At 37.7% G+C, this 16,261-nt stretch overlaps 1 protein-coding gene across 3 annotated transcripts in view; it reads right to left on the reverse strand.

Annotated features, from left to right (window-relative positions):
* The window catches only part of dph6 (diphthamine biosynthesis 6), a 300,181-nt gene that overhangs the window by 102,046 nt on the left and 181,874 nt on the right, over window positions 1-16,261 (reverse strand). For all 3 annotated transcript variants that reach the window (XR_010018318.1, XM_063050727.1, XM_063050738.1), the window contains exon 13: window positions 5,006-5,251. Coding sequence is in view for 2 of the 3 variants with exons in the window: in XM_063050727.1 (XP_062906797.1) it covers window positions 5,006-5,251 (246 nt within the window). In the remaining variant the exon portion in view is untranslated. The remainder of the gene's footprint in view (window positions 1-5,005; window positions 5,252-16,261) is intronic.

Genomic DNA, 16,261 nt, shown 5'->3' on the forward strand with positions numbered 1-16,261 from the left:
TTAAGCTCAAAAACAAGGGAATTTGCAATTCTTACCTGTTCTAGCCTGCATGCAACTCCATGTCCACCTGTCCTAACCTGCTTTCTCAGTACAGGGACAATAATGTGCAGAAAATAAATGCTTATACGGCTGGTCAGAAAAATCAAACAAAAACACACAACATACATCTTCAACAACTCAAATATTTTTATGAACAATTTTTTTCACTGCAAGACTTTTTAATGCATTTTCTGATTCAGATTAACTAGGATGGGTGACATTTCAACCGAGAAACTTTGATCCTAGTTGCACCCTGGTAACTATCCGGTGTGTACAATTAATTATGCGTGCTAACAAAATATTGTAAAGATATTTTTATCGTCTGGATGTATGTAGCATTGGGACATAGACCTCTATTCCAAAGACCATCTTCAGTCCCAAAATATGGTCAAAATCAATAATCTTTTAGAAGTGAATTAGGATCAAATTATTAGCAACATTTTTTAAAGGTTCAATCATCTTCTGGGGTGAGTGAAGTTTTGCATAAATGCAAATAAGGCACTCTTCATTTCTATGGAAGATTTTTCATTTTGTCTAACCAAATTATTGAAAATTAACAAGCTGAATTACAGAACATGGGGAGGTATTATTTCAAAAATACAGTAGGGATGCATAATTGGCATTTTTTATCCGGTCCACTGCAACTTTAATTATCTAGAAGAGTTAGGCCACTTGTAAAATTCAAAAGTATGAATTAATAAAGGTAGATAAGCTTTAACTATTCTATACCTATTTGATGACTGCAAAATTGCAAATAAGTAATGTTATCTGATCACATAAATGGCTTTGGAAGAAATTACATTCCACTTTCAGTGTCATGTAAATGTGTTTAGGTCCCCAGTTGTGTTGCTGCATTCAGTTTCCAGGCAACTTTCTGGCAGTGATGACAGTGGCATTAATCACCAAGCTGTGTATTGCAGAAGGATTAGAATTGATTACATTTGTTTGAGATTTATTGATTTTGAAAAGTATTGTTAATTGGGTAATAATGATTGAGTCTTCAAAGTGCAAGTGCATTCTAATTAGCTGAAAGGTCAATTATCAACTAACTTTATGTTTTAGTGCAATGGAAAATGCCTGATTCAACTATGCTTTTAATAATTATAGAATATCATAAAGTACTCAGCTTCAAAAGGTGAACCTACATCAATTCTCACATTGCAGCGAAGTAGTTTGCAGCTTGCAGCTTGCAAAATGATTGTAATGTAATATAATAGTGAAAGTCGCAATCGTCAGCATCTGGAGATTTCACATTCAAACTAACTATAGTGCAAACTTAAGATTATCAACATACTGGTCAAGGTTGCAGGTGGGGACTCATACAGTACATCATAAAACTAATTCACGATTTGGAATAATGCAAAATCAGCAGTCTTGTTTTTATTGCTGGTGTACTTCAACGGTCAAGTAACCTCAATCATCAGCCAATAACTTTTCAAGTATATGGTACAAATAAGCAATAGCATAAATTTGGTTGCTAAATGCAATCAGCACAACTGAGTGCAACTAATGCAAAATATAACATTTTCTTCCTTTTACGTGATGTGCCTTCACAAGAAGGCCCCTGGGGTGACATCAGTCACGGGCTTGGTATTGTAGCTGTAATGTGAAATCATGCAATTGCAATTGTGATGAAGAAACAGTATGTGCTCCGGCCAGGACAGTAGGCCTTACAAAACGGGATGACGACCCACACAGATGTTGATTAAGGGGACAGTCCCTACTCTGCCATTGTGGAGGTGATTGTCAGTAGTGATTCTTTTTCTCTGCAATTTACAACTAACACCCCTTCAATTTCCTGTTGTGTAAGTGGGGTGTGGGAGGTGTTTTCCAACTACTCCATACCTTGCCAAGTCCCCTCTGCTGCCATATCACTAAGCTCAAAAGAGTGCAAAGAAAACTTAGAAGGATGTTTCTGGGACTTGAGGACCTGAGTTGTAGGGGTTAAATAGGTTAGGACTTTATTCCCTGGAGCATGGGAAAGCGAGGGGAGATCTCTTAGAGGTATAACAAAATCATAAGGGGTATAGATGGGGTGAATGGATGCAGATTTTTCCCTTCATGTTGGTGAGACGAGAACTAGAGGTCATAGGTGAATGGTGAAATATTTAAGGGGAATCTAAAGGGCAACTTACTTCACTCAGAGGTGGTATCACAGCGGAATGAGCTGCCAGCAGAAGTTGGAGATGCGGGTTCAATTGCAATATTTACAAATAACAACATACGTTGCAAAATAACATATTTCATGACCTGTGCCAGTGATATTAACCTGATTCTGAATAGGTTGGATAGTTACATGGTTGAGGGTGGTCTGCAAGGCTATGGTATGGGTGCAGATAGACAGGACTAGGCAGAAGCCCAGGCCAGCATGGACTAGATAGGCAGCAAGACCTGTTTCTGTGCTCTGTGAAGTCTGCAGTGAGGCACGGAGTCCACTCCCTCATCTGTCCTGATATCTGCAATATTACAGTTACACAACTTGCAATTGTGTTTTTGTTTCGAATAGCTGAATTAAGAATCAGCTGAATCCACAGCACATTATGCCAGTGAATTTACACACGTAAATGCCATGTAATTATGACTGGTAACTATGCTCAACTGTTCAGAAGGACCACGAGGCATTCATAAGGACAACCTTTTGCATGTATTATGCATTATAAAATATCATCCCCAATGCAATGGAAGAAAATGGAAAGGCTCTATGGGGAGCATCAATTTAGCACAAGTTTCTGTGCATCAATATCTAATCTCCACTTCTTGACCTGTAATATGACATTTACAGTTTATTTCAATGGTTTGAAACCGTCAGCGTAAATTAATCTCTCCATATATGTAGCAGATTCAGATTAATGGTGATCTATGTAAAAATGCACTCATGGAGTTTAGCCTAGAACATGCTTCTAAATGCCTTAGTAATTTCTTCACTCATTTTGGGACAAACAGTACCACCAATCTTCTAAATTTTGCTTGCACCTTTGTGGCCAACAGCTTGTTATGTAGTCATTTTGCATCTGCCAACCAAATCTGAAGTGCAGAAAAATATTATGTGGAAAATCTCTGGGAGCACATGCTGGAGCATGGAATAAGTCAGCAAGTGAAATACTAACATGAGATGTGAAATCTGCAGCCAACATAGTCATGAAAGTTAATAGAACAATATTTACTGTATGTTCTACTGTTGCTGAGAGAGTAGAACTATAATTGCTGCTGAAGGGAAGGCATGAAAACTGAAAGCAGTTTCAAAGATATGTCCTTGCTGACTATTTAATAAGGAGCCACATGAATTTTAAATGAATTCAAAGGACACACACATCTTTTTTGTAGCATGCATTATCTCTCATCTACCCATATTATGAAATTCAAAAATTAAATGTTGCTCTTTTGGGTTTCAGTGAATGAAGGCAGAACTAATTCGCATTCTGCTCAAGGGTTCCTGAACTGTAGAACTTATTTGATCCTGAAATACACAGCTCCAACAACCCAGGTCTGTTCCTGTTCTCCGGTTGTCTGTGTGGAGTCTACATATTCTTGCAGTAAGAGCATGCATTTTCCTGAGCGCTCCATTTTCTACAAATACTTCCACCAAGGCCTGGATGATAGGTGAGGTGGCAAGAATAAATTATCCCTTGTATAAGTGGGTAGTAAAAGGATTAGGGAGTGGTTAAGGGGCACGTAAGTGAGAATGGAATTATAAGGAAAGAAGTGAGGATAAATGTGACTACTGTGAAAACCAGCATAGACTTAACATGCAGATAGTCTCCTTCCATGACATAAGGAAATTGTGAATGAAAGGATATTAAGATACTGAAACCAGGAACCCATCTTAACTGGATATAAACAAAATTGAACCACAATGAGGAATGGTTTCTCAATTTATCCTGTTATATGCACTGAATAATTTTCCTTTTTAAGAACAGATCTAATACTTGTGCTTAAATGAAGGTGTAAGAATGAACAAACTATTTCCCTGTTTCATTTCCAGTATCAAAAATACCAAGGCTAAATGTTATACCCCGAGGAACTTGTCTCACACTAAAACCTGAGCAAATGTGATTCTGATAATTTTCGATGGTCTGCTGGCATAGATCAATATTAGAACTTAACTTCCAGTTTAGCAGATGAGATGTGACTTGGAGTCACAGTTTAAAATGAAAGAAACCTTTAAAATTGCCCCAAGGCATCACATTAGTTGTAGAACATTAGGCTTTAGTGCTCAGGATTTAAGCGAGGTTCTCAGCTTTAAATGTATTTTAAACTCATTCGGTTTCAGACAGGAAAAATAATAGACCCTGAATTTAACTGCACATTAACATAGTGTGAAAGCATTAGATATTATATTGGGGAGGGGGAAGAAATAAAGACATCCAGTCTCACAAATTAGTCATTAAGAACCCGCCATTATGAAAATCCTAGTCTCTTCATGGTCTTTCTGATAGAAAACTAGAAAGAACAGAACAACCACACAAATAAGGTGGGAAATCAGGAATCAATCTGAAAAAACAAGTGCTAATTTCAAATGAGCATCTAAAGCAAAAATTCTTAACATGCTTATGTGATTTCAAATGCAGTTCACAAAATATTATCTTTTATTTCTAAACAACTTTTCATGGACCTAGAACACTGCAAATCTACAGTCTGAAACCTTTAAGAATTGTATTAAAATTATAAGATCACAGCAAAATTATGATAATTTTCATGCATTACAGATTTCAATCTCTGGACCATTTATCTCCTTTTTCCTGTAAACAGTATTCTTCATTAGATGCAACTGAAAACAATTACTAAAGATTTTTTCTATCTTTAATTAATAAAGAACTATCAAAGTAAATTAATTATTTTGAGATTTAGGCTTTGGCCATTTGACTTGTTTTAATAATATTAAATGCAAATGGTTTTAAGTTAAATTTAGAATTGTTTCAGAGTACTACTTTGCAAGTGGAAGAATCACAGGAATACCAATTCTTACCTCCTCTATGTGTCCCTTTAATGCCTTTTGCCAGACATTTTGAACGACAGAGATATATTTCTTGTCTGTGACATAACAGTTTGCCAGCAAGACATTGCTTAATTTTGTTCCACTTTTCATTGCTTCAAGAATTTTCTGGACATGGCTTAGAGACAGTATGGCTTCAGCCTCGATACCTCCTGTGATAAGCTGCATGGTGCATGGGACCAATCCAATCTGACCCGCACAAAATATATCATCTCCAATCTAAGAGGATGAATACAACTAATTAGCTAGATACCAAGAACAAGATGTTTGAAAACAGCAAATGTATCAAAAAGATTTATACTAAAAACTTCAGAGTAGAAATTAGTTTTCTGATGCACCTGATAAACACAATTTTTAACATCATAACCATTTCACTCAGTTTATAAAGTTTGATTCCATTAACAGAATTCCAGAATTAAGGTTTACGGTACAGTTATTAATACATCCCACATTTAAAGTTCAAAGTAAATTTATTATCAAAATACATATGTCAGAATATACAACCCTGAGATTCATCTTCTCGCCTGCATAGTGAATAAATCTATAATAGAACAATAAGCATAATAGAATCAATGAAAGACCACACCAACTCAGCGTTCAATCAGCATGCAAAAGACAACAATCTGTGCAAATACAAAAAGAAAAAATAATAATAAATAAATAAGAAAGAAATATCAAGAATGTGAAGTGAAAAGTCCTTGAAAGGTAGTCCATAGGTTGTGGAAACAGTTCAGTGATGTAGTAAATGAAACTGAATGAAGTTTTCTCCTTTGATTCAAGTGCCTGATGGTTGAAGGATAATAACTGTTCCTGAACCTAGTGGTGTGACTCGAGGCATCTGTACCTTCTTCCTGATGGCAGTAGCGAGAAGAGCGTGTGACCTGGGTGTTGGGGGTCCCTGATGATAGATACGGTTTTCCTGAGACAATGCTCTGTATAGATGTGCTCAATAGTAAATACATTGTTGAATGATATTCTACCTCTGTACTTGTATACATGCATGAACATATGACATTAGAACTTTTGTACATATTGTGGGGAACCTTATGCACACTGATAGAGCAGCTAACTTTGCTCAATAGTCCAGACAGAGCTATAAAATGTTTTGCATCCAAATCCTTTAGCAATGAAAACTGTGTTAATATTTGCAAAATATTATTTATTCCTACCTTTTCTTTTGCAAAACACATTTTTCTATTCAAGATATAAAGCACTGTGCAAAAGTCAAAGTTGCTGGTGAACGCAGCAGGCCAAGCAGCATCTGTAGGAAGAGGTGCAGTCGACTGCACCTCTTCCTAGAGATGCAGCTTGGCCTGCTGCATTCACCAGCAACTTTGATGTATGTTGCTTGAATTTCCAGCATCTGCAGAATTCCTGTTGTTTTCTGTGCAAAAGTCTTAGGTTTCCTAGATGCTTTATATAAATTTTGCTTTAAATGTTTTTTTTGTCTTCTGCATTAGTATGTCAGTAGAAAAGAGTAAATTTTAGATTTCGAAACAATCATTTTCCAAAAATTTTAAAGTTAGATTTTTTTTGTATTTTGTAAAAGAATGTAACATGCTAAGTAATATACCACTTTTCAAATTAGTATACAGCCCAGTGCATGATTAAAAAAAGATATCAAACAGGATGCTGATGATCAATTATATAACAAGTTGAATGAACTAAACTGATTAACTGAAACCCAAATGGGTGTAGAAGGAATCAAATTGGGCAAAGGACAACTGATCTAAAATGTGAGGATGTGGCAAATGTGACAGTTTAATCTTCATATCATAAATTCCTACATCATGGTAAGAGTGAACATAGCAACGAGACACAAGCTGGTCATCCTGTATCCGCAAGGTTTCTTCCAAGCAGACATTTCACAGTAGACAGGAGTTTCAAGATGTGCTGACCAATCTCTTCTGAAGAAGCACAAAGAAAAAGGCAAAATTGAGGACTGGAAATGCAGTGGTTGGACATGGAAACTGCAGAAAAGAGATACATCAAACTGACGTCCCTTCTAAATTGGAAGAACACCAGTACTGCTATCAGCTCTGAACTCAGAGAAACCAATGGAACTCAAGTATGCCCCCTCTACAGTCCGGAGAAGTCTTATCAGAAGTGGTCTTTATGGAGGAGTTTTTGCCAAAGAAAGCATTTCTGTGAAGTGGAAACAAAGCCATGAGTCTCGCCTATGCACAAAAATGCAAGGACTGGGGTGCTGAACAATGGCAGCAAGTGCTCTGGACAGACAACTCAAAATTTCACATTTTTGAATGAAACAGGAGGAAGTTTGTCTGTGGAAGAGCAGGAGAGCGCTACATGGATGAGTGTTTGGACCTAATAGTGAAGCACCGTGAAGGTTCCCTGCAGGCGCAGAACTGCATTTCTCCAAAAGCAGTTGGTGATCTGATCAGAATTAATGGAATCCTCAATGCTGAGAAGTACAAGCAGATTCTCATCCATCATGCAATACCATCAGGGAGGTGTCTGATCAGTCACAACTTTATTCTGTTGCAGGACAATGACCCAAAACGCTGGGCCAAGTTCATAATGAACTATCTTCAGTGAAAAGAAGAACATGGAGTTCTGTGGCAGATGGTATGGCCTCTACAGAGCCCAGGTCTCAACATCGAGGCTGTCTGGGACTAGCTGGAGAGACAGAATCAAACAAGACAGCCAAAGTCTGCAGACGAACAGTGCCAAGTTCTCCAAGATGCTTGAAACAACCAGCCATCCAATTTTCTTATAAAACTGCATGACAGTGTACCTAACAGAACTGATGCAGTTTTAAAGGCAAAGAGTGGTCACACCAAATATAGATTTAATTTAGTTTTTTTACTGTTTACTGCTCTTTATAGTTTTTCTTTGATATTTAGTAACTTCTCATTTAACTTTTCTAAAGCCTGCTCACTTTACAGAATTTTTAATGTGCCTAAGACTTTTGCTCAGTACTGTATATAGAAAGAAGAGTTATGACTGTGGGAAAATTTCCTGTGCACTCTTAAGTAAATTGCTTAAGTACTTTCACTGAAATATGAAGCTAAATAATCAAGAGATAGGTGCCCATCTTCTATATTCAATAATTTGTTTTTTTGCTGAAGAAAGATCCAAGAAATTTTCTTGAAGCTAATTTTCCAAACTTTGAATAAGGTTGAAATGTACAAGGAAAGTCCTAAGCAAACATAGTACACACTATATAGCTGAAAAATGTAATTTTTTGTTTGCATTTCTCGTCATCTCATGTACAAGGCGCATGATATTTCAGACTGATAATAAAGAACACAGATTGCCAATGCAATGCATCTCAAACACAAAGTTGCAGACAGAATTATGTGCATATATGCATGTTTGTCTGTTAGGGCTTTATTAGAATGTGAAGATTCACTAGACACTGGGGAAGAAAAAAGTTAATTAAATACAAGTGTTGACTTAAATCTGTTACACCAAATCAGAAACTAAGTAATGCGAACATAATGTCAGTGGACAAATATTCGTAAGTCACAATAAGTCAGTGAGGAAATTGCAAAGAAATGTCTTCAGGCAGACAGTGTTTGAAGGTGGAATGCACCACCACAGGGAATGGTGAGGCAAAAGTAGGGATGTATTGAAGAGCATGATTCATTTGACACAATATTAGAGGATATTTTACTATCTTTAGCTGAGGAGCAAAAGGTGGTGGTAATGTGGGACACCAGCATCAACACAGTATTGCTTAGCCACTGAGCATGTTTCGATCAAGATCACAAGACAAAGGAGCAGAAGTAGGCTATTCGGCCCATTGAGTCTGCTCCGCCACTCCACCATGAGCTAAACTACTCTCCCATCTAGTTCCAATTTCCGGCTTTTTCCTCATATCCCTTGATACCCTGACTAATTAGATACCTATCAATCTCCTGCTTAAGCACCCTCAATGATCGGGCCTCCACAGCTGTATGTGGCAACGAATTCCATAAATCCACAACCCTTTGGCTAAAAAAAATGTCTCCTCATCTCTGTTTTAAATGGGTACTCTCTAATTCTAAGACTGTGGCCTCTTGTCCTGGACTCACCCACCAAGGGAAGCAGCCTTTCCACATCTACTCTGTCCAACCCTTTCAACATTCAAAATGTTTCTATGAGATCCCCTCTCATTCTTCTATACTGTACTGAATAGTCCAAGAGCCAACAAACGTTCCTCATATGTTAGCCCCTGCATTCCAGGAATCAACCTCGTAAATCTTCTCTGAACTCTCTCCAACATCAGTACATCCCTTCTAAGATAGGGTGCCCAAAACTGCACACAGTATTCCAAATGAGGTCTCACCAGTGCCCCATAGAGCCTCATCAACACTTCCTTACTCTTATATACACTATTCCTCTTGAAATGAATGCCAACATAGCATTCGCTTTCCTTACTGCCGATCCAACCTAGTAGTTAACCTTCAGGGTATCCTGCACAAGGACCCCCAAGTCCCTTTGCACTTCCGATTTTTGAATTTTCTCCCCATCTAAATAATAATCTGCCCGATTAGTTCTTCTTCCAAAATGTACAACTGCACATTTCTCAACATTGCAACTCATCTGCCATTTCTTTGCTCACTCTTCTAAACTGACCAAGTCGCTCTGCAACCTTTCTGTTTCTTCAACACTTTTTGGTCCTCCACTTATCTTGGTGTCATCCGCAAACATAGCCACAAAACCATTTAATCCATAATCTAAATCATCGATATACATTGTAAAAAGAAGCGGCCCCAACACCGACCTGTGCAGAACACCACTAGTAACCGGCAACCAATCAGAATAGGATCCCTTATTCCCACCCTTTGCTTTCTGCCTATCAGCCAATGCTCCACCCATTCCAATATATTTCCTGTAATTCCATTGGCTCTCATCTTATTAAGTAGCCTCTTATGTGGCACCTCATCGAAGGCCTTTTGAAAATCCAAATACACAACATCCACAACCTCTCCCTCGTCAATCTTATTTGAGATTACCTCAAAAAATTCCAATAGGTTGGTGAGGCAGGATCTTCCCTTCATGAAGCCATGCTGGCTTGGGCCTATCTTGTCATGTACCTCGAGGTATTTCATAACTTTGTCCTTGAGGATCGAATCTAATAAACTTTCCAACTACTGATGTCAGACTAATAGGTCTGTAATTTTCTTTTTGCTGCCTCCCTCCTTTCTTAATCAGCGGAACTACATTTGCGACCTTCCAGTCCTCCAGAACCATGCCAGAGTCTATTGATTCCTGGAGGATCATTTCCAATGCCTCCACAATCTCCAAAGCCACCTCCTTCAGAACCCATGGGTGCACCTCATCTGGTCCGGGGGACTTATCCATTCTTAGTCCATTTAGCTTCTCAAGCACCTTCTCTCTAGTAATCTTGACTGTACCTAATTCTATTCCCTGAGACCTCTGGCTATCAGGTATGTTGCTAATGTCTTCCACTGTGAAGACTGATGCAAAATACTCATTTAGTTCCTCTGCCATCTCTTTGTTACCCATTATAATTTCTCCAGCATCATTTTCAATCGGTCCTATATTTACCCATGTCACTCTTTTACTCTTTATATATTTAAAAAAAAACTCTTAGTATCCTTTTTTATGTTAATTGCCAACTTCCTTTCATAATTCTTCTTTTCTTTCCTAATGACTTTCTTCGTTTCCTTCTGTAAGTTTTTAAAAGTCATTCAGTCCTCAGTTTCCCCACTATTTTTTGCTTCCTTGTACACTGTCTCTTTTGCTTTTATTTTAGCCTTAACCTCTCTCGTTAGCCATATTTGTGCCATTTTTCCATTCATGATTTTCTTTTTTCTTGGAATATATTTTTCCTGCACTTTCCTTATTTCTTGAAGGAATTTCATCCAATTCTGCTCTACTGTCCCTCCATCTAGTTTACTTTTCCAATCGACTTGGGCCAGTTCCTCTCTCATACCAATGTAATTTCCTTTGTTCCACTGAAATATCGATACACCTAATACCAGCTACTCCTTTTCAAATTTGAAACTGAACTCAATCATATTATGATCACTACTTTCAAGGGGTTCCATTACCTCCAGCTCCCTAATCGCCTCAGGTTCATTACACAGCACCCAATCCAAAACAGCCGATCCCCTGATGGGCTTATGGACAAGCTGCTCCAAAAATCCATCCCTTAGGCATTCTACAAATGCCCTCTCCTGAGATCCAGTACCTTCCTGACTTTCCCAATCCACTTTTATATTAAAATCCCCCATAATTATCTTGATGTTTTCCTTGTGACACACTTTTTCTATTTCCAGCTGTAACTTGTAGTAAATAATTTAGCTCGATGCTGTAAATACTTAGAAATAACAGATGTAAAAAAGATGGGCTAGATTATACAAAGAAATACTGACACCACTGAAGCTTTCATGTTGTTGCTACTCTTTATTGGTAATTTCTTGTCGATGCTGTCTGGGCAGCAGACGAGTGTGAACTGAAAACTATCAGGAACTTTAAATTAGGTAATCTGTCGCTGATCCTGTTCAGATTTAGACCTGGTACAGGAAAAGCCACTCCCATCACCTGAGAAGACAGATACAGCTTAATGAGCTAGATAATAGTTAATTCACATATCATGAATTAATTGAGCCAAAATCTTTTCTCCCATATAGGAGTTGGTCTTTCTCTCAAGATCTTTGCCGCTTTCTCAAAAGGCAGTGGAAACAAATGCAGAATATTTTTAAGGCAGTATTAGATAGATTCTTGAAAAGCACGGAAATGAAAGGTTACTGAGAGTAGTTAGGAAGGTAAAGCGGATATTAGAACTGTATTGGCCCTGATTTTAAAGAATTCTGAGTGCCCTACACTTGTTCTTACATATAATTGCTCCTACGTATACTTGCATATACTTGACTTAGTTGTTGTTGGTAAATATTGAATAGGTGTAAGATATTTCTTCCCGTTCCTTTCTTCCAACCGATGCTGTGCTAAATTTACTCTTATAACAGGCTCACTTCACCCTCTTGGCCTATCCCCTCTTCTCCAAACATTCAAAAGATAACAATCTGTGATGAAATGCAAAATGACTTGCAGATTTCATTATTAGATATCCTGATCATTGAAATAGTGCTTCTTTAACTGGCCATTTCCAGAAAAGAACTTTGTACAAGGAAAACAATATTTGTTTCTGTTGATCTTTTTCCCACTGAGGTATTTGAAATTCACTCTTACCGTGTGTGCGTGTGTATCTTTAAAAATTATATTATCCTCTTCTCAAATAACATGCGTAAAGCACCTGCTTTTCAAGGGTAATGGTTTAATCAGTAACAAATTAAAATGTATCTTATTAATGCTGCAAGCTGTTTGAGTTATCCCTGCTATCCCAATAGGTCACAGGTTCACATAAGACCCATTGACCTGTTGACCTGTCAGTCAAATACTTGCTTACAAGATGCTGCCAATGTAAATAACCACAAGTGACAATGTGCTAATTGCTGGCCTCTGCAAAGCCATGTAACCTTCTGACCTTAGGTAGACCTCAATGGCTGGATCAATTAGAACCTCAGGCAAAGAACCCATACTGATACACAAGGTTAGAAAGTCTCTTTATAACAAGATTAGGGATGCTAAATTTGTATCCTCATTGGTAAATAATCCAAGCTTTTCCGGTTCCATTAGTATGTTAGTGGCTGCATATACAATCATTTATTTTATTTTTTCTCATTACATTAAGGAAATCTGAAACAGAATAAACAGTGATCAAGATTACAATCCATAATCACACACAAGCTCAATGTGTTGTGAATGACTATACTTTACTCCACTCAGAAGACTAAATTTAGTAAATGAAATGCAAACTAAAATTACCTTAATTCAATAGCTTCCGATTCAGAAATTAATAATTAGTATAATTATACAACCAGTTTCTACAGCTCTTGGGTAATATGTTTTTAATGAGGCAGCCGTGGTTGAAGCTTGCGAAAATCAAATCATGTTTTTCATTAAAAGGCCTCAATTTTCAAAGCCTTCACCCATTTAGCATTCAGTTACTTTTCTTTTATTAAACTCAGCAGTTTACCTGTAATGCCTGTAATATCTACTTATTTTACAAGTCAATCAAGGTAAAAAATCATCTATTTTGACCAAATATGATAGAAGTAAACAATCTGATTCAGTATTAAAATTTCCATTTGTAATTGAATGGGTGAAAAAGTTCTTGTGCAGAGTTCATGAGCTACTCTTGTATGGAATTTGACTATACAACTGGAGACCTATGTTCAAATGCTGGTGGTGAAAGCTGGGAACAGAATGGCAAGGTCAACAGCCAACTGGATCTTGATGAACAAAAAGACCAACATCTTACTTCTCAATCAATAAGTGTCAAGGATGGGAGAGGAGGAAGGACTGGAGAAAGGAGGAAGAAGGGAGTGTAATAAAGAAGAAAAGGAGGAAGGAAGTGAGTGAGGAAGGGAGGCAGGAAGGTATCAAGGACTGGAAGGCAGAAAGAAGGCAGGGAAAATGACGATCAGGAAGAAATGTAAATATCAATTATCTCCAGGAAAAAATTACTATCGACAGAAATTTGTGTAAAGAAAGTAAAACTAGAACAAATGCCAAAGTGCCTCTTTATACAATTTTTCATCAACTATCAGTGAATTGTTGTGACTACAACTTGAAATAACAACAGTAGAATTTCCAACACATCAATGAAAATCTAGTGACAAATTTTGGAGTACCCAATTGCGGAGATAAAAGCAGAAATCAATAAGTTGATTAGAAATGCCTCTGAAGAAGCCAAGTAAAATAGAAAACGAATCAATGCTCCCATCCCAAGAATGAGCTGTGAATTTAAAATCTAAGTATTAATTGCCTTTTTAATATGTTTTGACCAATTAAAAGTAATTTAATTTGGAAAAAATATCATAGAAACGTACCTATATCAATTAATTTCAGCTTCTTGAACATGTTATCTTTTTGCGGAAGATATTACCTTTAAGTTTAGCCCAAGTGTTTTCTAGTTATGTGATATGGATAACCATTCTTCCCATCTGGACCTGACTTCGGTTTGAACTAAAAGCTAAGCTCTCCTTCCCTTCTCCTCACTTTCCTCTGGTGCTCCGCCCTTTTCCTTTCTCCTATCTGATTCTTTCTTTTTCAGCCCTTTACTGTTTCCACCTATCACCTCCTAGCTTCTTACTCCATCACCCTTCCTACACCCACCCAACTTTCCCCTCTCCTGGCTTCACTTATCACCTGCCAGCCTGTACTTCCTCTCCCCTCCCTTCCACCCCACCTTCTTATTCTGCCTCTTCCCCCTTTCTTTCCAATCCTGACAAAGGGCCTCAGCATTCCTTTTTAAAGAGCTGCCTGACCTGGTAAAGTCCCTCCAGCACTTTGTGGTGTTGCTCTGGATTTCCAGTATCTGCAGAATCACTTTGGTTTAAGCTAAACTCCGAGTTTCTCATGCTCATGCCCACAGCACCAGATTGCCGCACTAGCAGATAGTGTATTGTCCTTATACCACTGGAAAGCAAAAGTGGATGGTTTAAAAGATTAAATATTAGCTTTATTTGTCAAATGTACATCGAAACTTTGGAACATACAGTGAAATTAGTTTGTGTTAATAACCTACACAGTCTGTGGATGTGCTAAGGGCAGCCCACAATTGTTGCCAAGCTCTTCGCACCAACATAGCATGCCCACAAGTTACTATCCCTAACTTGTATGTCCTTTGAACATTAGAGGAAACCTGCATGGCCACGGGGAGGAAGTATAAAGTCCTTACAGACTGCCACGTAAATTGAATGATCACTGGTACTGTGAAGCATTTTGCTAACCACTGCACTGCCATGCCACTGATTTAAAGGTATTTGAGTTTAAAGCAAATACAGCAAAATAAGGGGAACATGAATATAACAAAAAAATAGTTTTTACAGCCATGAGTGACAACAATGTTATGCACAATACCTCACAGTAAAGGGGAATTACATATAATGATAAACCTTCAAACATACAGAGGTACACTTTTCTCAAGCTGTAACTAAGGTAACTTAAGATCAATATTGCCATTTGTGTACTGTTGTGAAACATTAGAACGATTTAGAAGGAATCTGATGTGTTCAATGAAATAAAAGCTCTTTTATCACATCTTGAGTAGTGTCAGCTTTTTAAAAAGTTTTTTTTCTTTTATTTGGTATTTTATTACTATCTATTTGTGACCTACATTTTGGGATTTCTGTCCCATTATGAATCTTTTGCAATATTGGATGCAATTCCAGTTACCGGTGATGGACCACTGTACCATAGAGAGCATCTTAATATACTGCATCTCTGTGTGGTATCTCAGTTGCACAGCAGCTGATAGGAAAGCACTTCAGCGGGTCGTCTCTAGCGCACAGAAGATCATCAGGACACAGCTCCCAGCTACACCTACAGCTCTCACTGCCTAAGGAAAGCTACAAGCATCTGTAAGGACAATACACACCCATGCAATCATCTGTTTGAACTTCTTCCATCTGGCAGACGTTATAAGATTTTCTATGCCCGCACTTCCAGACTGAAAAATAGCTTTTTCCCCAGAGCTAGAATTGCTCTGAACCAATCGATCAAGCATCATCCATAAATTTGTTATATTGCTACTTTAATACTGGTTTTATGGCCGTCATGCATCTGAGTTGCGCTTTTGTACTGCTGGACCTTGCTTGTACTGGCTGGTTACTTGATTTTATTTATTGTTTATTTATTTTATTTGTTGTTTTATAGCATTGAGTAAGAGAGTTGCAAACTCATTTTTGCTGCACTGGTGCATGACAAATTGTACTATGCAATGACAATAAAGATATTTCAATTTCAATTGGTAACACTTGTTCAAATATACTCCAATTCATTTATTCTCATTTGTCCCTGTGTTGAAGGAAGGGGATGGATTTGTGGTGGTTGGAAGGAGGAGCAGAGAGGCATTCTAGATCTGAGAGTGGTTAGACAAATGGGAAAGAGGTCTGAAATGATCAAATGGCGTAGGATTAAGATGTTGGTTAGACAGCAAGAAAAGAGAAGGCAAACGTGATTACAAGTCGAGCTTATGGTGAGGCAAATATACAACGAAAAACTTGCTTGCTGCAGCATTACAGAAATGTTGGTACCGACATCAGGCTATAATTTATACAAGACAGTAAAGAGACTGAAAAAAAGGACTTTACAAAAACAAGGCCTTTTTCCAAACAAAAACAAAGACATAATCAGAGCCAAGTCCATGTCATTGTTCTGGATTTTCCACTTCTCTCATTAATTCTAAAG

This window comes from Mobula hypostoma, chromosome 1, assembly GCF_963921235.1.
Source record: "Mobula hypostoma chromosome 1, sMobHyp1.1, whole genome shotgun sequence".
Taxonomy (NCBI): domain Eukaryota; kingdom Metazoa; phylum Chordata; class Chondrichthyes; order Myliobatiformes; family Myliobatidae; genus Mobula; species Mobula hypostoma.